This window comes from Canis aureus, chromosome 11 (genome assembly GCF_053574225.1).
Source record: "Canis aureus isolate CA01 chromosome 11, VMU_Caureus_v.1.0, whole genome shotgun sequence".
Classification (NCBI taxonomy): domain Eukaryota; kingdom Metazoa; phylum Chordata; class Mammalia; order Carnivora; family Canidae; genus Canis; species Canis aureus.
The window spans coordinates 3070175-3092781 of NC_135621.1; the positions used below are offsets into that span (position 1 = coordinate 3070175).

The following is a 22607-nucleotide window of genomic DNA, read 5'->3' on the forward strand; positions in this document are numbered from 1 at the left end:
CCCTGCATGGAGCCTGCTTCTCCCTCTGCCTGTGTCTCTGCCTCTGCTCTGTCTCTCATGAATAACTAAATCTTAAAAAATATATTTTTTTTTAAAAAGGGAGTTAACTTTTAAGTAATTTCCCCTGAAGCTAAGAACTATTCTTATCAGTCATACTAATACCTTTGACATGCTCCAGACAAAGGAGAGCAAGGTTTTTTTTTGTTTGTTTTTGGTGCAAAAGGTGCCTTATTAAAGCATGGTCGGGACAGGACTCTTAGGCAGAAGAGCTGCTGCACAAAGGAGACCAAATTTAAAACAATTTAAAAGGACTGTTGAAGTTCAAATGTACCTCCCAATGTAGAAAAGTCTAGGGCTTTGAAGAAGCTGCATTCCTTAACAGGACCAGAACCCATATTATACTACCATAACATAATAAAACAGAGTTGAATGCGAAGTGCTATGCCCAAGCCTCCTGGAAAGCATGAAGATTTTCTAGTTCATAGCATTTCAAGAAAATGGTTTTGAGTATCACAGTCATATACTTAACAGGGGAAGGGAAAAAGGTGTTGTCCCTTCTAAATCACCATAATGCCCTATGCAAACCTATTATGGCACACTTCCCATCTATCCAGTTTTTGTTCAGAGTTTGTCCCCTGTTGCCTAGCCTTTGACTCCCTGAGTACATTAAGTACCTGAAGAATTATTTTTATATTCGTAGCACTTAATATTGCCTGTATGTACTTAACGTCAAACATAAAGAAATACGAAATGGGAAGCACTTCTATGCTAGGACACAGAACACAGAATACACAGAAGTTAGAGGGAATAAAAATTGCCAAAATGCAGATGCTCAAAGATTTACAGGAGGACAACACATTTAGTTTTATTTCAATCAAATCACAACACTTTCTTTTCCAACTGCTGCAAAGTGCATCTACAATTTGCTATTACAGATCCACTTTTAAAAGGTTTCCTGACATCACAGCAAGCCTTTTTTTTTCCAAACAGAGGAATATTCCCAAATTCTTCCTCAAGTAAAAATAAAAACTCCATTCCAGTAAATGGTAATACATGAATTACAGTAAACCAGACACTTAAAAGGACAGCCAAAAAGTCTTCCAACAGTTTATTAGAAAGAATGTAGACATTAAAAAAAAAAAAAAAAAATCCCCACTGTCATGAACATAAATTGAGGTTTTCAGCCTGGGACAAGCTGAATCAAAAAAATAAAAAATCCAATAGTGTATTAACATTTTTTCCACTCATTTGCCATACTGACAGTGCAAATACAATTTGGTCTAAATGTACAGACTCTCAAGCAACAATGTACAGCCTTTCTTCGTCCTCCATGCTAAGAGATGTAAAAGTTTAAGGGTCAAACAATACCAAATGTACAGGCTTCAAAACCATCTAAGTTAGGGCATTCACTAGTTTTAGCTAAGATACATCTGGAACACTGACAAGTGATCACTTACAATAATGTGAAGTACATCTTTTGAAAAATAAAACTTTAGTGGAATAATTCTGGAGGATATACCAGAGGAACAAGTTACCAGTTTATCAACCAATTTGTTTCATCAGCCACTCTGAGTCCATGTGCTAAAATCTAAAATTTAGTTATCTTTCTTCTAAGCCAAGATCTTCCTATCATGTCAGTATCTATGTTATGAAGTAAAAGGAGACTGAGGTGAAATGTTTTTATTTACCACAACTGCTGTATCAATTGCCTAGGACCTCAACAGCATCATGGAAGTCTGGGAAAAGTTCATGCATAAGGTTATTGCCTTAGCTGACTTAAAATTGCCCCATACAATGGTACATATCAACCCTTAGTGAAGCCTTTAAAAAAACAAACAGGTTGAAAAATGGGTTAAAGGAGGCAAATACAGCATCTGCCTTTAGAGCTATCAATTCAGGAATTCTCTCAATTATGAAATCTTGCAGAGAAGTTACTTTTCTTTCTCAAAATCCGGTGATGACATTTCTTACTCCAGATCTGGCATTTCTGAAAGATTTAAAAAAGATCAGCGTGAAGTATAAGGGAACAATCTATCAACCTCAAAGCTTTATTAAAAAAAAAAAAGGCAGTCAACAATAGAATTAGTTTCTAGGGAATGGTCTTCTTTTGGGGGGAATTGTCTTTTTTCTTTTTTTCTTTAATTTTTATTTATTTATGATAGTCACAGAGAGAAAAAGAGAGGCAGAGACACAGGCAGAGAGAAGCAGGCTCCATGCACCGGGAGCCCGACGTGGGAATCGATCCCGGGTCTCCAGGATCGCGCCCTAGGCCAAAGGCAGGCACCAAACCGCTGCGCCACCCAGGGATCCCCGAATTGTCTTTTGAAATGTAAATTTCAAATCATTCAAATTTCTACTTTTTCTTATTAGAGGCCATGAAGAATTAATTTTTCTTGCAAGAATTGTAAAGAAGTTAACATCTCTATTTTGAGAGCTTGTGGTCTTTGATATGAAATATCACTATGTAAATAGACTTATTACAAAGACACTTACTTTCATCATCACTGTCTTGTGAATCCTGCAGAAAGAAGAATTTCAAAAGTTACCAAGTTGATCAAACGTTCCTCTACTAACTGAACAGTTTGCCTTAAAAAGCTGAAGCACTGTACTTTCACTAAAGTAGTAAAGATATGTGGTTATATTAAGCTTATGAATATAATCACTGGACTTAACAGGTTTACTTAAGATGAAGAGACATAATTGCTGAGGATCTACCTTCCTGTACAGTGTGTGCCTTTTGATGGGAATTGGTGCTCATCCCTTAAATTCCTGACTTATCTTGGTATAAAATGGTTTCTCTTTTCCCTTGGCATTCAATGGAAGAGGAAAACAGCTCACTGTGAAAACTACTGGACTGATACAAGACAAAATGAATTCCAATCCTAGCTATTGAGTTGTCTACATATTTTTCAAACTGTACCGAACAACTTTCTTGAAGATGTTAGCAGGATGCCAACAGGGGGAATGTTGAGAAAAGTGATCCAGTTTATCCTTAAAGATTCAGAAAGGTCCATCTACTTTATGGTTTCTGATCAATCCTGCTGCAAAACCTGGTTAACTTAGTCAAGATAATCTCTAAGCTAATTCTTAATTGAATACGGCATATGATGTCTCCATGCAGTGATTCTCTTGAAATCTGGTCCTTTGAAGAATGGTCCATGGGACATCTATTCCCTAGTAGATACCTATCCTTCAAAAATGAGCACATTTCAAAATTGCTTTTCCCTGTATTTCTTAGGGAAAAAACCCAACAAGAAGTGGCAAAAAAGCAATCCTGAATCTATATAAAACAACCTATAAATACATTGTTTCTTACTATTTAAGTAAACAGAGAAAAGAATTTATAGACTTACATCATCTGCTCCATCTACTTCTGGTAAATCTACATCCTCATCACCACCCATGTTGTTCATCATCTATTTGAAGTGTAAAAATTAGTTTTAAAAATGATGTTAAATTAAGCCCTAGTTATTAGAGGTTGCAAGCTCCAGAATACACCTTAAGTCTGTCATAGATTTCCACCAATAAAAAAAGCAAAACAAATGTTAAGTACCTTCCTTGCTGGAAAAGGTAGATTTTTATAGGTAATTACATAAAATCTTGACAACTTATAGGGAAGACTAAGTTCTCATTGAAGAAAAGTGAAGTTAGTAAAATTTATCTAGCAAATATTTATCTATGATGCAGAAATTAAACACCGAAATCCTGAAGAGTGCTTACTCTGGTGCCTAAGGAAAAGAATGGGATTCATTTGTAGTTGTAAAGCTTTGTATATCTTAAGCTAAGTGGCATGTGTATTATAAAGACCCTCAGGATGATTACATTGTATAAAAGGCCTGAATCCTAAATCAAAGACTGAACAGCAGTAACATGTTAAAAACAGAAAATAAACATAATTCTTGAAATAAAAGGTACATATACTATGGAGAATAATACCCTTGTGTATGTACTCTTGTATACTCACAAGATGTTGGGACTAACAACACAGCATACTTACATGAAATACTAACTTACTATCTTTAATTTCTTTTCTTTTTTTTTTTTACTATCTTTCATTTCTGATCACAAATCAAGCAGTATATTATTTAAAAAGATACAAAAAATCAAACTAAAAACAGATGGGGAGGGACTTCTCTCTTCAAGGACAACTTTTCTGTTAATTTTTTAAATTTTAAAATATTCACATAATCATACATAACTTTATAAACAAAAAATTAAAGCTTCAAAAATCTATGCTTACCTCCACTTTAGAGTTAGAAGGGCCCTTTAAAAGCTACCTAATCCTCAAATTGCTCAGTATAAAAGTTCTGGGCAACCTGTGTTGAATAATATGAATAACTAATAAAGTTTCCCTACAGTACTGTTGAACACTTCGGTTAAGTTTCTTTGAGCAGCAAAAATGCTCAAAATGTGCCAAACACAATGCTAGCTATTGAGGATACAATGGTAATAGAGATAGAATGAACTGAATACATTCAAGAACTATTTAAGATGTAAAACAAAAAACAGAACAAAAGATAGCTGTTAATGTTATACTAGATGGAGACAGTAAGAGAAAACAGTGTTAAGCTGTGACATGCAGAGCTGGGTAAAATGGTGGCACCAATTACTACAGGTAAGAAATACGAATAGCATAAAGAGAATCTTCCAATCTTCCCTTTCCTCTTTAAATTGAAATCAAGGTGCCAGAACCATGTGAGATGTTGAATAAGCAGTTGCATACATGACACTGGGAATTCATTCCTTTTAGCCCTTAATTTTCAAAGAAGGGATATAAACAAAACCTAGTCAATTAAAATTTCAAATAGCCATGAAATGGATCTCATCTTCAACTTACAACCTAATATTCTGTTTTTCTTTTTTTTTTTTTAAATCTTTATTTTTTTTAATTTTTTTTTTTTTTTATTTATTTATGATAGTCACAGAGAGACAAAGAGAGAGAGAGGCAGCGACACAGGCAGAGGGAGAAGCAGGCTCCCATGCACCGGGAGCCCGATGTGGGATTCGATCCCAGGTCTCCAGGATCGCACCCTGGGGCAAAGGCAGGCGCCAAACTGCTGCACCACCCAGGGATCCCAATATTCTGTTTTTCTAATCAGGTTTACTGCAGTACATTTATTTCATAAGGCTTAGTCTACCTAAAGGGAGATCAATGATTTTCCCCCCCCTTTGGCCATGCAATATGTATTTGGATGACATCTTGGAAAAAAAGGCTTACTTTAATCCTTAATTTTGCGAACTAAAACATCCTTACACACCACTCATCATGCACATCTCACTACCATTTTTCTGTTTAAAGTTTATATTCATATTACATGGCTCTAAAATGCAAAGTAATCCATGCTCAAAAAAAAAAAAAAAATCAGGGCAGCCCCGGTGGCGCAGCGGTTTAGCACCGCCTACAGCCTGGGGTGTGATCCTGGAGATCCGGGGATCGCGTCCCATGTCGGGTTCCCTGCATGGAGCCTGCTTCTCCCTCTGCCTGTGTCCCAGCCATTCTCTCTCTCTCTCTCTCTATAAATAAATAAAATTAAAAAAAAAAAAAATCCGTTTCAATACTAGAATAACAACTGGCTGTAAAAACAAACAAACCAACACCCCACCCCCCAAAACTAGTTATATTTGCATTGACAATACGGTTTATTTTTGTCTGTATATAAGTTTAGAACTTACCACTAATTTTTAAAAGAATTATAAAAGAATGTTAAACTTTAGGATAAAATGATCATTGTTAAGATCTTACTTTGTTTTGCTGCAGAATGACCTTTAAAGTAAAAAAAAAATTAGGTCTTAAGTACCACTAAGGTGCTTTAAAACCAAATTAAATTCACATAGAAATGTACTGAGAGGTGGTAAAATGCGCTTATAGGAACTTACCTCAGAGAAACGATCAAAATTAGACATGTCTTCATCTGAATCATCTTCCCAGTCTTTCCAATTATTGAAGTCCACACTAAGCCAATTAAGCTATAGATCAATACAAACATCTTATAATTAGGTTAACTTATACGTACAGGTATGTATGTATGTACCTTAAACAATATTTTTGGGACTGTAGGTTCATACTAATGAGGCATGGAATTAACAAAAAAGACAAAAAATTAACAAAAAAAATAATAGATTACAAAAAAATCAGAATGAAGTAAAATGCAATTAATAGTCAAGATAGTTTCACAAAGCTTCTCTCACAGTTCTTAATCATAATTTAAAAAAAGGGGGCGGGGGGAGAGGGACACCTGAATGGCCCAGTCAGTTAAGCCTCTGATTCTTGATTTTGGCTCAGGTCTTCTCAGGGTTGTGAGTTCAAGCCCCACACTGGGCTTCATTCACACTGGGTGTGGAGCCTACTTAATAAATACAACAAAATTCATTGGTAGGAACTCTTCTCAGATACAACGGACTTTTTTTGCAGCACAAAATATGTTCCCATGTGATACATAAGTAACTAATAAAGCCTAAGAATGAATGAATGAATGAATGAATGAATAAATAAATAAATAAATAAATAAATAAAGCCAGCCTAAGAAAAATCTGCCTCTTGAATTCAGCAAAAGATTCTGCATCAACTAGGGACTGACCTTATTCTGACCACATTTGGTTTTAAGTTAAAACTAATAAAACTCAAAGAAAGGAAAAACATATAGAACACAAGACTTTAATACCACTTAACTCTGAAACAAACATTTTATTCCTCATGCCAAATGTGTCTTTCATTACTTAAAAATGTTCAATTTTCCCTCCCAAAAAAGAAACATACCTTTGCCCTTTCTTTTGTTAACCTTGGCCATGACTGGCCAGATTCACCTTTTCGTAAACAACATAAAATTGATCTGTCCGTTCTTTTATGCTTGGAATCCTAAAAACGAAAACAAAAACAAAAGCACCATCACATCATTTCTCTCCAGTATCACTGTAGAATAGAAAATAGCTTGTCATTCCTCAACTTTTCTTTCTAATTTCTTTCCCTACGTTTTCTCAACTTTAAAGAAACATCTCCTAGATTACTAAAAATTCAGTAGCTATGCAAATTGCAAAAAATAACTTTTCCCTCCCTGTACAAAGTGAATAAAACAAAAACCTTAAAAAAATTAACCAAATATATGGGATCCCTGGGTGGCGCAGCGGTTTGGCGCCTGCCTTTGGCCCAGGGCATGATCCTGGAGACACGGGATCGAATCCCATGTCGGGCTCCCGGTGCATGGAGCCTGCTTCTCCCTCTGCCTGTGTCTCTGCCTCTCTCTCTTTCTCTGTGTGTGACTATCATAAATAAATAAAATTAAAAAAAAAAAAATTAACCAAATATAATACAATCATAGAATAATTTAAAGATTCTATAAAGTTAGATTAAGACAAACCTCAAGAATATTGCCCTAAGTCCAAACAGTGATAGCAAGAACAAAAGAAAGAGTATGCAGAGAGGCAGTTGCAGAGGGAAATATTGCAAAAATATAAATACGCCTAGTTAACCTCTGAACTTTTTTATTTTTTATATTTTATTTATTTATTCATGAGAGACAGAGAGAGAGAGAGAGAGAGAGAGGCAGAGACACAGAGGGAGAAGCAGACTCCTTGCAGGGAGCCCAATGTGGGACTCGATCCCAGGACTCCAGGATCACACCCTGGGCTGGAGGCAGCCACTCAACATTCAACTTGAGCCACTCAGGCGTCCCATAACCTCTGAACTATTAAGAAAAACAATTACTGCTTACTGCTAAAAAGAGTACTTGATGTATGCCCATTTCCTCACATATAAATTGGAATTAAAGCATCAAGACTACTTACATTTGGATCAATACAGTGAAAAAGATCAATTTCATTTAAATGTTTAAAATTATCACTTCCTCCAAGACAACTGTGTAAAAAAAAAAAAAAAAAATGAGCCTCTTCAAAGAGATAAAGATTAGTATTATTTTCAGTAAAAACACAAAACAAGCTAGCCAAAGTTATTCAGTTGTCTGACACAAACTTATTACCCAATGATGTAAAATGGTAATTTACCTGAATGTAAGTTTGGATTTTTCAAAATTTACATTAACATCTTTACTGTCTTCAACACAAAATTCAATGAAGACGTAGTCCCTTCGATCGTACCACTTTGCAGAAGCAGGCTGCCTACAAAGAGATAAAATTAGACAAAGTTAAGCTGGAATTCATTAACTGAGTATTTACATAACCTCCAGAGTTTGGCATATAAGTAACGTTTCTCTACTCCACTAGAACACTGATTATTTTGAGGCAGATTATTATTATTTTAAATAGGGGCTTGAACTGCCAACCCTGAGGATCAAGACTGAATCTGGTTTCAAAGACCCTGACACTTAACTGACCGAGCCACCCAGGTGTCCCTTGAGGCAGTTAACTATAATTTCAAATGGAAACTACATCTTTACTCTTTAACAGCTGCATTCCAAGTTAAAACACAATGATACTGATTTCACAATAGGAAAGAATTAAAAAATGAAAAAAAAAAAAGGAAAGAATTATAAAATGAAACAACATACAATAGGGTTAACCATTACATTGCCCTGTCAAAATTTATGTGCCATATACCTTTAGTCTTGCTCCTAAATGTCCATTTCATAGAATTAAAAAACAAACAAACAAAAACAAAAAAAAACCATCAGAACTAATCCACTGTCAACTGAAATTCAGAAACATTTCTACTTATAATGCCAGAACTAGGGAGAGGGTAGGGGAGATGATGGTAGAATTGACAGTGCTTTCTTTTTTTTCTTTTTTCTTTTCTTTTTTTGACAGTGTTTTCAAAAAAGTTCTCATCTGTAGCTTATTTCTGACTATATCAGGCAACCATTTTCTGGGGACAAATTTTCCTAACTTTAATGACATTAAAGAATTAAGCTTTTTTACAGTCTTCTATTCTTCTACACATGTATCCAATAGATACTATACTGGAAAGAACCTGGACTATTATCTTTTAAAAAATCTTATTCTAAAAAAAGGATTTTATTTATTCATGAGAAACAGAGAGAAGGCAGAGACATAGGGAGAGGGAGAAGCAGGAGCCTGACATGGACTTGATCCCAACACTCTGGGATTACACCCTGAGCCAAAGGCAGACACTCAACAGCTAAGCCACCCATAAGTAACCTCACCCCCAATTCTTAAGTTAAAAAAAAAATCGTTCCTTTACAGTTTTTCTCTTAAAAAGGTCTTTATTTATTTTCCAAATAAATAAGAAAGCAAGTGAGCAAGAGAGAGCAGGAGGGGGAGGCACAGAGGGAGAGGGAGGGAGAAGCAGACTCCCCCACTGAGCAGGAAGCCCAATGTGGTGGTCAATCCCAGGACCCCAGGATCATGACCTGAGCAAATGGCAGATGCTTAACTGACTGAGCCACCCAAGTGCCCCAAAACTGTTCTTTGTAATCTTTAGACAAATATCCTCATATGCATAAAAATTCCTAGTAAAATTCACACACATACACACCCGAACAGCATTTGCTCCATAGAATGAACCAGAAAGACAATGAGGGAAAGGAAGCAGAACCACATGATTTTCAATGGTTTCACTTATTTCCTAAAAATAAGCATGTTCTGGTGATAATGTAAAAGTTAAAGTTATAGGCTGGCTATACAGGAATTTTTATTATTATATTTTTTTAATTTTTTGGACTCTTCTGTAATCCTCGAAGTTAAAAAACGTAATTATCGTATGTTCTAGCACTACACATAAGATAAAAACTCAAACGAAAGGAATTAGTTTCAAAGCTCTGAAATTCCCAACCCTAAGGAGTAGCAGTTTAAAGTCCCTATAAATAAACAAGTTGCAACCAAGTGCTCATCAGTGTTTTTACACAACTGTTAAACTTGACTAGTCATATTCCACTCTGGGATATTGATATCAGATCCAAAGGAGGTTAAAAACTATGGATGGCAGTTTTCAAAGTCTAAATACTAGCCAAGCAGCAAGGGTAAAGCTATTTCTTTAGGCATCTATCAACAAATTTAAAAAACAAATAGATTTTTACATGGATCTGAAGTCTAACCAAACTTCTTTTGGACTAAGGAATCACTTTTAATGTCAGTATGTTAATACAGCTAACAAACAAGTTAGGAGTTTTATGAATAGGTCACATTATTTTTAGCTCATTTCTTACCAAAATGGCACTCTCAATATGTGGTAACCTGTTGGTCTTTAACAGAAAATATTTGCTAATAATGAAAACTTACTGGTTTTAGGTTCATAGATTTTTTAAATGTATTTTTTCAAGATTTTATTTTACTTTTCTATTAAGATTTTATTTATTCTTGACAAAAAAAGAAGGCAGAGACCTAGTCAAAAGGAGAAGCAGGCTCCCCGCAGGGAGCCCGATTCAGAACTCGATTCCAGGACCCCCAGATTGCAACCTGATCCGATGGCAGATGCTCAACCACTGAGCCACCTAGGTGCCCTGGTTCTTGATTTTCAAATTGAAGTGACCATATAGTCCTATGTTTAAGAAGTGCTCGAGAGGGCAGCCCGGGTGGCTCAGCGGTTTAACACCACCTTCAGCCTAGGGCGTGATCCTGGAGACCCGGGATCAAGTCCCACATCAGGCTCCCTGCATGAAGCCTGCTTCTGCTTCTGCCTGGGTCTCTGCCCCTCTCTCTGTCTCTCTCATGAATAAATAAATAAAATCTTTAAAAAATAAAAAGTGCTCGTGATAACCTGAACAATGAATACCAAAAAACAAAACAAAACAAAAAAAAAACAATGAATACCATGTGCTAAAATACTATTTCCTTTTTTAAGAACAGAAAAAAATTTTTAAAGATTTTATTTATTCATGAGAGACACACACAGAGAGACAGAGACACAGGCAGAGGGAGAAGCAGGCTCCATGCAGGGAGCCTGATGTGGGACTCGATCCCAGGACTTAGGATCACACCCTGAGCTGGAGGCAGACGCCAGCATCTGAGCCACAACCTCTGAGCCACCCAGGCGTCCCTAAAATACTATTTGAACTAAAGGAACCAGGTTTCCTATAAAGAAATGGCTGACCTCAAGGCCTGAGGTGGGAAATACAGATGACGTTGGGACATCTTGTGCAAATGCAGCTATTAAAAACTATGAGGTCAGGGGCAGCCCAGGTGGCTCAGCAGTTTAGTGCCTGCCTTCAGCCCGGGGCCTGATCCTGGAGACCCAGGATCGAGTCCCACAGTCAGGCTCTCTGCATGGAGCCTGCTTCTCCCTCTGCCTGTGTCTTTGTCCCTCTCTCTGTGTGTCTCTCACGAGTGAAAAAAATCTTAAAAAGATTACTGAAACTTTGAAGATCTGAATATGGACAGGATATTAGATAATATGGAAAACACTTAAATTTTGGTAGGCATGAAAGGCACTATTTTTATGGGGGGAAAAAATCCACTGAAGATGAAAACTTAGGTATATGGAGTTTATTTTTGGAGTTTGCTTTAAAAGACTTCAGGGGGGCACCTGGATAGCTCAGTCTTAAGAGTCTGCCTTCAGCTCAGGTTATGATATTCCTAGGTCCTGGGATCGAGCCCCACCTCAGGCTTGCTGCTCACTAGGGAGTCTGCTTCTTCTCCCTCTACACCCTCGCCCATTCTCTCAAATAAATAAAAACCCTTATAAATAAATAAATGGCTTTAGCAGAGGCACCTGGGTGGCTCAGTTGGCTGAGCATTTGACTTCAGCTCAGGTCATGATATCCAGGTCCTGGGATCAAGTCCTGGGTCAGGCTCCACATTCATCAGGGAGTTGTCTTCTCCCCTCTCCATCCCAAGTCGTGTGCTCAACTCCCCCTCTCTCAAAAAGGTGAAATCTTATAAAGTAAAAATAAAAGACTTCAGGAAAGAAAAAGGGGGCAGATAAAGCAATGTGGCAAAGGCCTGTGAAGCACTGAATCTGGATGACAGGTAGGTGGGGAATTATGCTGATTATACTTTTTTTTTTCATTATACTTAAAAAAAAAAGTTACTAAAGGATTCTGGCAGAGAATACTTCCTTCCTTTGGTGTAACCCAGTCTAATTTTGAAATTGGGGGATCCCTGGGTGGCGCAGCGGTTTGGCGCCTGCCTTTGGCCCAGGGCGCGATCCTGGAGACCTGAGATCGAATCCCACGTCGGGCTCCCGGTGCATGGAGCCTGCTTCTCCCTCTGCCTGTGTCTCTGCCTCTCTCTCTCTCTGACTATCATAAATAATTAATTAATTAATTAATTAATTAATTAATTAAAAAAAAGAAATTGTGTTTTACTTGATTAATGAAAGGATTCTATTCCAAATATATTTTACAAATGGTAAACTCTGGTAAATGCTTTTGTAGCCAAATTTAACATAATCTGAAGATTATGTTTACCTTGTAAAAGTTGCATATTAAAAGCCTACTACTGTGGGGCAGCCCGGGTGGCTTAGTGGTTTAGCGCTGCCTTTGGTCCAGGGCCTGGTCCTGGAGCCCCGGGATCCCACGTCGGGCTCCCTGAATGGAGCATGCTTCTCCGCCTCTCTCTGTGTCTCTCATGAATAAATAAATAAAATCTTAAAAAAAAAAAAAAAAAAAAGCCTACTGTAATAGTGAAAGAACACACTAATGGTGACATGGTTATTAGAACAGCTACATAAAAATCCAACTATCATATTAGCTCTTCAGTTTGTTCATACTGAGAACTTTGGAACCAGAGAATCTTTTTCCTTTTCTCAAATTCACATTAAATTATCTAGGATTAGATCATTATTATGGGCTGAACTGTAATCTTCTAAAATTCATATGTTGAAATTCTAAATCCCCCAGACTTCACAATGTGAATGTATCTGGACAGAAGATATTTATTTTTAAAGACTATTTGAGAGAGAGATAGAACCCTCTCTCTCTCTCAAGAGAACCAAGCAGGGGGAGATGCAGAGGGAAAAGCAGGCTTCCTGTTGAGCAGGGTGCCTGACACAGACTTGATCCCAAGGTTCTGGGATCATGACCCAAGTTAAAGGCAGATGCTTAAGTGACTGAGCCACCCATGCATCCCGGAAAGAGAATCTCTGAAAATGAAGTCTTATGGTGGGCCATAATCCAACATGACTGATAACCTTACAAAAGACAAGGACACAGGGGGATCCCCGGGTGGCTTAGCCGTTGAGTGTCTGCCTTCGGCTCAGGGCGTGATTCTGGAGTCCCAGGATCAAGTCCCACATCGGGCTCCCTGCATGGAGCCTGCTTCTCCCTCTGCCTGTGTCTCTGCCTCTTTCTGTGTGTCTCATGAATTAAAAAAAAAAAAAAAAAGACAAGGACACAGAGAAAAGACCCCATGAAGACACGGGAGAAGAGGGCCATCTACAAGCCAAGGAAAAAGGCCTCAGAAGAAACCAATCGTGCTGACACCTTGATCTCAGACTAACACCCTCCAGAATTGTGAGGAAATAAATTTCTATTGTTTAAGTCACCCCATCTCTGGTACTTTAAGGCAGCTCTAGCAAGCTATTACAATCATTTTCCAAATAACAAAATTAAATGATCTAAACCAGGGTTTGGTGCAGAAGCCAAAAATGTTTTTTATATTTGTAAGGCATTGTAAAAATGAGCATGTGAGACAGATATTTGTGGCTTGCAAAGCGTAATGTTTATTAGGAAGTCCTGATCTAAACTATCAAAAATACAAGAGGGGACCCTATAACTTAACCCTAAACTAGTAATAAACTCATATATCCACACTCATCTGGAAGAGTAATCAATTGTTTGTGAAATCATGCTTGTCTTCTGAGGATCATGTTTCTTTTTTTATTAACCAAAAGAGAAGCTGGTTTAGCTTTAACTCCAGCTCCTAAATTATATTGAATTTGTTTCCAGCCTTATACTAACATTGGCAAAATTCATAACCACTGTGCAAGTCAGTCAGTTCACTCTAATAGTATATACCTACAGATGTAAATGAAAAAATTTTACCTCCGCATATATATAAATAATCCAATATATATTTATATATATATAAATAATCCAATACTTAAAAACAAAACTGAAAACCCCCACAGTGGGATATTCTGTGCTATATAAATAATCCAATACTTAAAAACAAAACTGAAAACCCCCACAGTGGGATATTCTGTGCTTTCCCGACAAGAACTTCCAAGTTCAACATTAGGCCCAGATCTATTCAAGCAACTAAATTTTGCAGAACCTAAAATTCACTATAGTTTTGACTAAAACTTCTTAGTTTGTCTTAAAAGGACAGAGGGGGTACCATTATTTGTTCCCAAATACCATTTTTAATATGTTAGAATCTGGTAAGTTTTAATTCAAATTCGTAGAAAACTGCAAGTACCTTTCACCTTAAAAAATAGATTAACCCCCCCAAAAAAGATGCATCAGTGCAACGGTCTGAATTCATCCCCTAAAACATGTATGTTGAAATCCCAATGCCCAGTGTGATAATAATAGAAGGTAAGACCTTTGGGAGGTGCTTAGGTCATGAGGGTAGAGCCTTCCTGAATAAAAAGCCAGGAAGTGGGCTCTAATACTAGATTACCCTGCTGGTGTCTTGATCTTGGGACCTCCAGCTTCCAAAATAGTAAGACAATAAATTTTTGCTGTTTATAAACTAACCAGTCTGTGATATTTTGTTACAGCAGTCCAAACAGACTAGACCACCAACAAAGCTAAATGGAAAAAATTTGCTAAAGAAAACTTCTCAAATATTGTAATTCTATGTGCAAGTCATACTGAATTATAAGAGACCATTAAAAAACCTCAAGCCTTTTGTGAACTGGAAGAACAGACATACATAACTTGGGGTAAGTTCACAATGCTGAAAGTTGAAAACCAAGTTAAGGCCAGATCAACAGATGCCCCTGGAGACAATGGAAAGGAATTCGGTTTATTCTTTAACTGGGTAGTTAAAAATAAACAAGCACACACACACACTAATGGCAGCCATCATCCCTTTAGAGCTTTGGAAAAAAAAATTTTTTTTTAAGATTTTATTTTATTCATGAGATACAGAGAGAGAGAGAGGCAGAGACACAGGCAGAGGGAGAAGCAGGCTCCATGCAGGGAGCCCGATGTGGGACTCGATCCCAGGACCCCAGGGTCACACCCTGGGCCGAATGTGGCGCTAAACCGCTGAGCCACCCAGGCTGCCCGAGCTTTGGAAATCTTGAGAGAAGAAAATTTCCACATGAATTTTTTTTTTTTTTTAAGATTTATTTATGATGGACGAGAGAGAGAGAGAGAGAGAGAGAGAGAGAGAGAGAGAGAGGTGGAGACACAGGAGGAGGGAGAAGCAGGCTCCATGCTGGGAGCCCCACGTGGGACTCAATCCTGGGTCTCCAGGATCGCTCCCCTGGGCCAAAGGCAGGCACGAAACTGCTGCACCCAGGGATCCCCTCCACATAGAATTCTATAGCTTATGACCTGTCTCTCTACCATTAACACTAGTCAAAACTCCAACATCTTTATTTCTTCTCTCTCAGAATTTACAATGTCCAGAAATTTTTATAAGCAGGTACTGCAAACCATCACACACAGCAAATATGAAAAGTATTGAGCCTGTACATCAGAATTTAGTGAAACAGGGGCACCTAAGTGGCTCAGTTGGTTGATTGTCTGTCTTTGGCTCAGGTCATGATTTCAGGGTCCCCTGAGCTCTGCACTGGGTGTGTGTGTGTGTGTGTCCCCTGCTCAGCAGGGAGTCTGCTTCTCCCTTTGCCCCTCTTCCACCAAGTGCAATGGCAGGGCCCGCACTCTCTCAACTAAATAAATAAGATCCTTACATAAAAAGTTTCTAGGGCGCCTGACTGGCTCAGTTGGTTAACTATCTGCCTTTGGCTTGGGTCATGATCCCAGGGACCTGGGATCAAGCCCAGCACCAGGCTCCCTGATCAGTGGGGAGTCTGCTTCTCCGGCTCCCTCTCCCCCTGTTCATGTTCTCTCTCTCCCCGCCAAAAAGTTTCTATCATATGCAAAGGTGATAGATCATTAGTACTGGACTCCTTACTTTAAATCATTGGGAAATAATTCGGATATTATCATTTGGTCACAAGATAGAGGCTCTTTGGGGCATCCTCTGCCCCTTCTTCCTGCTCTATCTTTTGCTCTCAAATAAATAAAATCTCTCTTTTTAAAAAAGATGTATTTATTCATGACACACACACACACACACACACACACACAGAGGCAGAGACACAAGCATAGGGAGAAGCAGGCTCCCCACAGGGAACCTGATGTGGAACTCCATCCCGGGACCCTGGGATCATGCCCTGAGCAGAAGGCAGAGACTCAACCAGTGTGCCACCCAGGCGCCCCTAAATAAAATCTTTAAAAGTAAATACAGGGGATCCCTGGGTGGATCAGTGGTTTAGCACTGCCTTCAGCTCAGGGCGTGATCCTGGAGACCCGGAATCGAGTCCCACGTCAGGCTTCCTGCATGGAGCCTGCTTCTGTCTCTGCACACCGCCCCCCCCCCCTCCCCGCCACCACCATGAATAAATAAATAAATCTTTAAAAAGTAGTAAATACATAAAGGGCTCACAAACAAGTCCAACGAACTTTGAAGGTATATATGGATTTGGCAATACTTTTTCCCCCCAGATTTCCCACAATACAGCATAGCCTCAATTAACAAAATATAAAATCAGGTATTCAATTTATAGATGGTTCTCATCAACTTTATCTTTCAACACTGACCACCTACATTCTACAGAAGATATAGTTGAATTTGGATGAAATGTGATATAGCAGAATAACAGAGTAATAGTAAAAAAAAAAAAAAAAAAAAAAAACACACACACACACACACAAACCCTTAGGCCCAACCCTCACTATCAAGCACTTCATGTAGCCAAGCCTAGCAGATAAAATGCATTTAGAGCTTGAATGTTATTCAATAAACAAATATTTATTAAATATGGGGTTAGGAATCGTTCTGGAGATAGAGCAGTCAACAAAACAAAACTTACATTCAAGTTAAATGTAGTCCAAAAATATTAAGAAATATTGGGGAAGGGGGGTAAAGGGATCAGGTCCATTACTAACTACAGTTTATCTTAATGTGTACATAGGTAACACATCACAACACTCAAACAAAACAAAACAAAAACTTTCTCTGGTTATTCGTACAGCTGAGCTTTGAATATGAGAGTTAAGGGCACCAACCCCTTAACAAAGATGAAAATCCAAGCATAATTTAGGACTCCCCTAAAACTTTACTAATAACCTACTGTTGACCAGACTCTTTATCCAAATGTAAACAATAAACACATACTTTGTATATTATATGTTATACACTGTATATTCTTCCAATGAAACTAGAGGAAAAAGGGCAGCCCAAGAGACGCAGCTAAAGCAGCTGTTTAGCATCGCCTGCAGCCCCAGGGCGTGATCCTGGAGTCCTGGGATCGAGTCCCATGTCGGGTCGGGTTCCCTGCATGGAGCCTGGTTCTCCCTCTGCCTGTGTCTCTGCCTCTCTCTCTCTCTCTGTGCCTCTATGAATAAATAAAATCTTGAAAAGAAAGGAAAGAAAGGAAGAAACTAGAGAAAAAAAAAAACAATGTTGAGAAAGTCCTTAAAAAAAAAAAAAATTCACAGGGGCACCTGGGTGGCTCAGGCAGTTAAGGGAGTCAGACTCTTGTCTTGATCTTAGGTCAGGTCTTCATCTCAGAGTTGTGAGTCAAAGCCCCACCCTGGGCTCCACAATGGCTGTAGAACTTACTTTAAAAAAAAAAAAAAAAAAAAAAAAAGGGATCCCTGGGTGGCGCAGCGATTTGGTGCCTGCCTTTGGCCCAGGGCGCGATCCTGGAGACCCAAGATCGAATCCCACATCGGGCTCCCGGTGCATGGAGCCTGCTTCTCCCTCTGCCTGTGTCTCTGCCTCTCTCTCTCTCTCTCTCTCTCTCTCTCTCTCTGTGTGACTATCATAAATAAATAAATAAAAATTTAAAAAACAAAAAAAAAGGGTGTGTGTGTGCGCGCGCGCGCATGCCTGGATGGCTCAGTTGGTTAAAATCTTAAAAAAGAGGGCAGCCCGGGTGGCTCAGCAGTTTAGTGCGGCTTTTAGCCCAGGTTGTGATCCTGGGGACCTGGGATCAAGTCCCAAGTCAGGCTCCCTGCATGGAGCCTGCTTCTCCCTCTGCCTGTGTCTCTGCCTCTCTCTCTCCCTGTGTCTTTCATGAATAAATAAATAAAATCTTAAAAAAAAAAAATCTTAAAAAAGAAAAAAAATACACTAACCTTATTGTATTTATTGGAAAAGACTTGCCTAAATGGACCCACACAGTTCAAACCCGTGTTACTCAAGAATCAACTGTACTTAGTTTTTTTTTTTTTTTTTTTAAATTCATGTATTCATGAGACACACAAAGAGAGGCAGAGACATAGGCAGAGGGAGAAGCAGGCTCCCCACAGGGAGCCCAATGTGGGACTCCATCCCAAGATCACAACCGGAGGTGAAGGTGGACACTCAACCACTGAGCCACCCAGGTGCCCCAATGAGTTTCCTTTCAAGTTAACTCTTAATGGAGCACCATTATTTTTCTGAATTACAGGATCACTTTGAATTCTAAGATAAAACAATAGAAATCAGAAGACTAGCTTTTTACTAAATCTTAACCTAGTATTTTCTAGGTTTAGAAGTAAACATTTCTATTTAATAGGAAGCTTCTTAAACACTAGATTCGATGATCTCTTATACATCTCAGAGTATCTTTAAACGTCATAAAAGAGGGCAGCCCTGGTGGCGCAGCGGTTTGGTGCCGCCTGCAGCCCAGGGCATGATCCTGGAGACCCTGGATCGAGTCCCACGTCGGGCTCTCTGCATGGAGCCTGCTTCTCCCTCTGCCTGTGTCTCTGCCTCTCTCTCTCTCTCTCTCTCTGCATCTCTATGAATAAATAAAATCTTTAAAAAAAAAACATTTAAAAAAAATAAACATCATAAAAGATTATAAAAGAAAAATCATTAAAACCAAGGAAAAAAATCAGCAATAAAGAGGTTATAAAATTCAGAATTACTGATTTTTTTAAAACTAAGTTTGTCAAATAGTCTATTATTTACAAAAAGGAATCAAGACACAGGTAAATCTTTTTTAGTTTGTACTAAGTGAGGAATGATATGGAAACATGAAATTCTGCTATTAGAAAGGAAAAAAGTAGTTCCTTTTTGGACTGGGCTTTTGACTGCACATAAATTGAGCAGTCAAAAGCCCAGTCCACAAATGTCTAAAAATCCAACACTCTTTTTTTTAAAGATTTTATTTATTCATGAGATACACAGAGAGAGGGAGAGAGAGGCAGAGACACAAGCAGAGGCAGAAACAGGCTCCATGCAAGGAGGCCGTGGGGACTCGATCCCTAGACTCCAGGATCTCGTCCTGGGCAGAAGGCAGGCACTAAACTGCTGAGCCACCCAGGGATCCCCAATCCAACACTCTCTTATGCACATATTCTTTCTTCAAACAAAACCCAAGATATGCTTCTCATACTTTCAGAGTATCTGTATGTCAGTTGTACTACCATGTAAAACTTTCTAGATAGGTGATCTGAATACACATGCTGACCCAGTTGCTTCCAAATTACTTGCCAAGGTGCATCAGGGCACCACAAGAAACTTACTGGGTTGCTGCAAGATATTTTAAATTTGAGAAAAATTTAGTGATACTCAACCTCAGTTCAGACACCAGGTGGTTCAGTTTTAAAGCAGACTGCACCACATCCCTCTCCATTAATCTTCATTTCTCCAAAGTTAGAATTTTGGTGTTGCTGTGATTTAGAGGAAAAAAGGGGGGGGGGGGGGAGAAAGGGACCCATAAAAAAAAACAAAACAGTAGGGAACAGAAGTTGAGATAGACATATCTAATCTGAATTCAAGTTATAAGAAGTTATACAGTGCCCAAAGGGCATTCATATTCTGTAACTGCGGTTATTAAAAACAAAACAAAACAAAAAACCTTTTTCTTTCAATTTTTGTGTATTTGCTTTTCAAAGACTACTAGGTTGTTCGGATAAATTACTTAAGTTGTTTTGACCTAACTACCTAACTAACAGAACTGCCAGGTTACTTCTTTTGGCCAGCAACACCATAAAAAAAAAAAAAAAAGGAAACAACAAAAAACCTACTAAGACAAAAAAGGGCAAACCAAGAACATTTGTGAACCTGTGTTATTAGTTCCTTTATTTGGTAATTCCTACTCTAAACATAAAAGTGAAAGCTGTTCTTAAAGATGGTATTTCTCCCAAGACTTAGCGCCTTTCTTCCAAGCAACTCCAACCTTCCTACACTCCCACTTTTGTGCATTCTTTTAAATATCTCCAAAGCAAAAAAAAAAATAAAATAAAATAAAAATAAATATCTCCAAAGCAGATATAGTAATTTTTCTTCAGACAAATAAGACTCAAAAAAAAAAAAAAAAAAAAAAAAAAGAACAAATAAGACTCAAGGTCAACGTTCTCAGTGCCTCCAGTAGAGAAAAATTTCAGAGCCTCTGGACTCCATTATCGTATGTCAAGAAGTGGCACAGGTTTTAACAGAAACAGTTTACATAATAAGACAGAACTAGAGAGACATAGTTATTTCTTTGGAAATAAAAGGATCACTGGGAAATTATTCTTCCTTTCTGTAAAGTGGAAAAAATAACCTTTCTGTCAGAAATCCTGAGTTCCAATTCTATCTAGGACAACTCCTTATACTAATTAGCACTGTGTGAACTAGTATTTATGGAACTTAAATATATACTAAAATTTTTAAGAACACCTGTCTGTGACTTAGAGCCTTCCGTACACAAAGATAATTAAAATGCTGAGCTAGAAAGGACCCTGACAAATACTTTTTTAATAATAAAGTATGACAACATGTGAAGATCAACTACTGTACAGAAAATGCACTAAAGCACATTATGGCTTTGGAATACAATAGGGGGAAGAACATACTACTGCTCAAGGTAATGTGTAAAGTAATTGGCATCTTCCTGAAAAACCAGAAGTTCAAAGGTGTCCTAGGGAAACAGAGAAGTCAGCCTCAATTTAAAATCACTGTCAATCTACACAGTACATAATAAAGTTTACTACAATACATATTGTACTTCTGTAACAGAATACACTAGGATCAACAATTTCCCATTTAGGAACTCAGAAAAAATATCTTAAGAATTTATGGGATGCCTGGGTGGCTCAGCGATTGGGCGGCTGCCTTCGGGCTCAGGTCATAATCCTGGGATCCAGGATTGAATCCCGCATAGGGTTCCTGCGAAGAGCGTGCTTCTCCCTCTGCCTAGGTCTCCGCCTCTCTCATGAATAAATAAATCTTAAAAAAACAAAAACAAACTTTAAAAGCTAGACTGGTTCTAAACAGTCCGTAATACAAGAGTATTTTTCCTTGAAAAATGACATCCCTATCACTCAGAGGACTCCAAGAAGACTTCAAGAAGACTGTAAAACAGAAAATACAATTAAACATGTGTATCTTAAGTAACAGTATATACTTGCCTGCACTGAACTGATTTGTCACTTCCAGTTTCAACTGCTTTCTAGTTAAAGTCTAACTAAGCATAGAAAAAAAAGAAGAAAATCCAGTTGCCAGGTTACAATGGTTTGGAAATCAACACTAAAAAAAAGCCATCATCAGTTACTCTTAACTTCCAGAAATTAACCATATACCTTATGCTCATTATTTTATTTTGGAGGCTAAAGAGTGATCATTTTATTTTGGGGGGCTCAATTCTACAAAGCTGAGTGTTGGTAAAGTATTAAAGATTTTAATCAATGTTTGAGATAGTCACAGTACATTTCTGGACAACTTAATTCAAGTACAAGACAACCCAAATAATGACTTCAAATAGCCCCAAACTAAACAAAACAGGGGCGCCTGGCTGGCTCAGTCAGAGTATGGGACTCCTGACCTCCAGGTCATGATGGTGTAGAGATTACTAAAAACAACAACAAAAAAAACAAAAACTTAACAACTTTTCCTTTAAAAAACAAAACTTTGGGATCCCTAGGTGGCTCAGTGGTTAAGTGCCTGCCTTCAGCTCAGGGCATGATTCTGGAGTCCTGGGATCGAGTCCCCCAACGGGCTCCCTGCATGGAGCCTGCTTCTCTCTCTGCCTCTGTCTGCCTGTGTCTCTCATGAATAAAAATCTTAAAACAAAAAACGTTTTTACTTTGTATCTATTGTTCATGAGTCTAAATTGGAATGAGAACTACAAAGACTAAATTTAAAAAAGCAAGGAAACTAGCACACCCCCTACACCTTTGAAGGTGACAAGTCCTAAACCAGTCTCCTCCAAAAAGGTTAAAAGAGTGAGAGATTTTTTATGTAAACTATTAAACAAAACTTTAAAAACTTGATTCTAAAAAATGTCCTAGAAAAACCACCACTAAACAGTACTCAAATAAGAAAAAACAGACCTTAAAAACCCTTAAAATATCCAAGCATGAATGTCTCTCTCCACCTTAAAATAAGTTTTACAGCAGGCTCAATCAGAAGAGCATGCAACTCTTTGATTTAGGGCTCCTGAGTTAGTGCCCCATGCTGAGGATAAAGATTACTTAAACAAACATAAATTAAAAATAAATAAAAATAAAAACTAGAAAGTTCATAGCAAGCATCAACAAAATGAACCCAGGGATCCCTGGGTGGCGCAGCGGTTTGGCGCCTGCCTTTGGCCCAGGGCGCGATCC

General features: G+C 38.1%; 1 protein-coding gene across 1 annotated transcript; it reads right to left on the reverse strand.

The window, feature by feature from the left end:
* Positions 1-839: 839 nt before the first annotated feature.
* Positions 840-19669, reverse strand: PTGES3 (prostaglandin E synthase 3). Its single transcript, XM_077913426.1, has 8 exons — positions 19596-19669; positions 7999-8112; positions 7783-7852; positions 6758-6856; positions 5878-5967; positions 3354-3416; positions 2494-2518; positions 840-1987 (listed from the first exon to the last, which is right to left on the reverse strand). Exons 1-8 carry the CDS (start codon positions 19652-19654, stop codon positions 1968-1970), a joined length of 540 nt encoding a protein of 179 aa, XP_077769552.1. The 5' UTR covers positions 19655-19669; the 3' UTR covers positions 840-1967.
* Positions 19670-22607: the final 2938 nt, after the last annotated feature.

What these genes read in the sequence shown, in the direction of transcription:
- PTGES3 (XM_077913426.1), bottom strand. Translation starts at nt 19,654, where the DNA reads ATGGAGAGGGATGTGGTGCAGTCTGCTTTAAAACTGAACCACCTGGTG. An exon ending in CACCTGGTGTCTGAACTGAG is followed by an intron (nt 8,113 to 19,595) that starts GTTGAGTATCAC and finishes ATCTCTTTGTAG; the next exon opens with GCAGCCTGCTTCTGCAAAGT. An exon ending in TTCACTGTATTGATCCAAAT is followed by an intron (nt 6,857 to 7,782) that starts GTAAGTAGTCTT and finishes TTTCGTTTTTAG; the next exon opens with GATTCCAAGCATAAAAGAAC.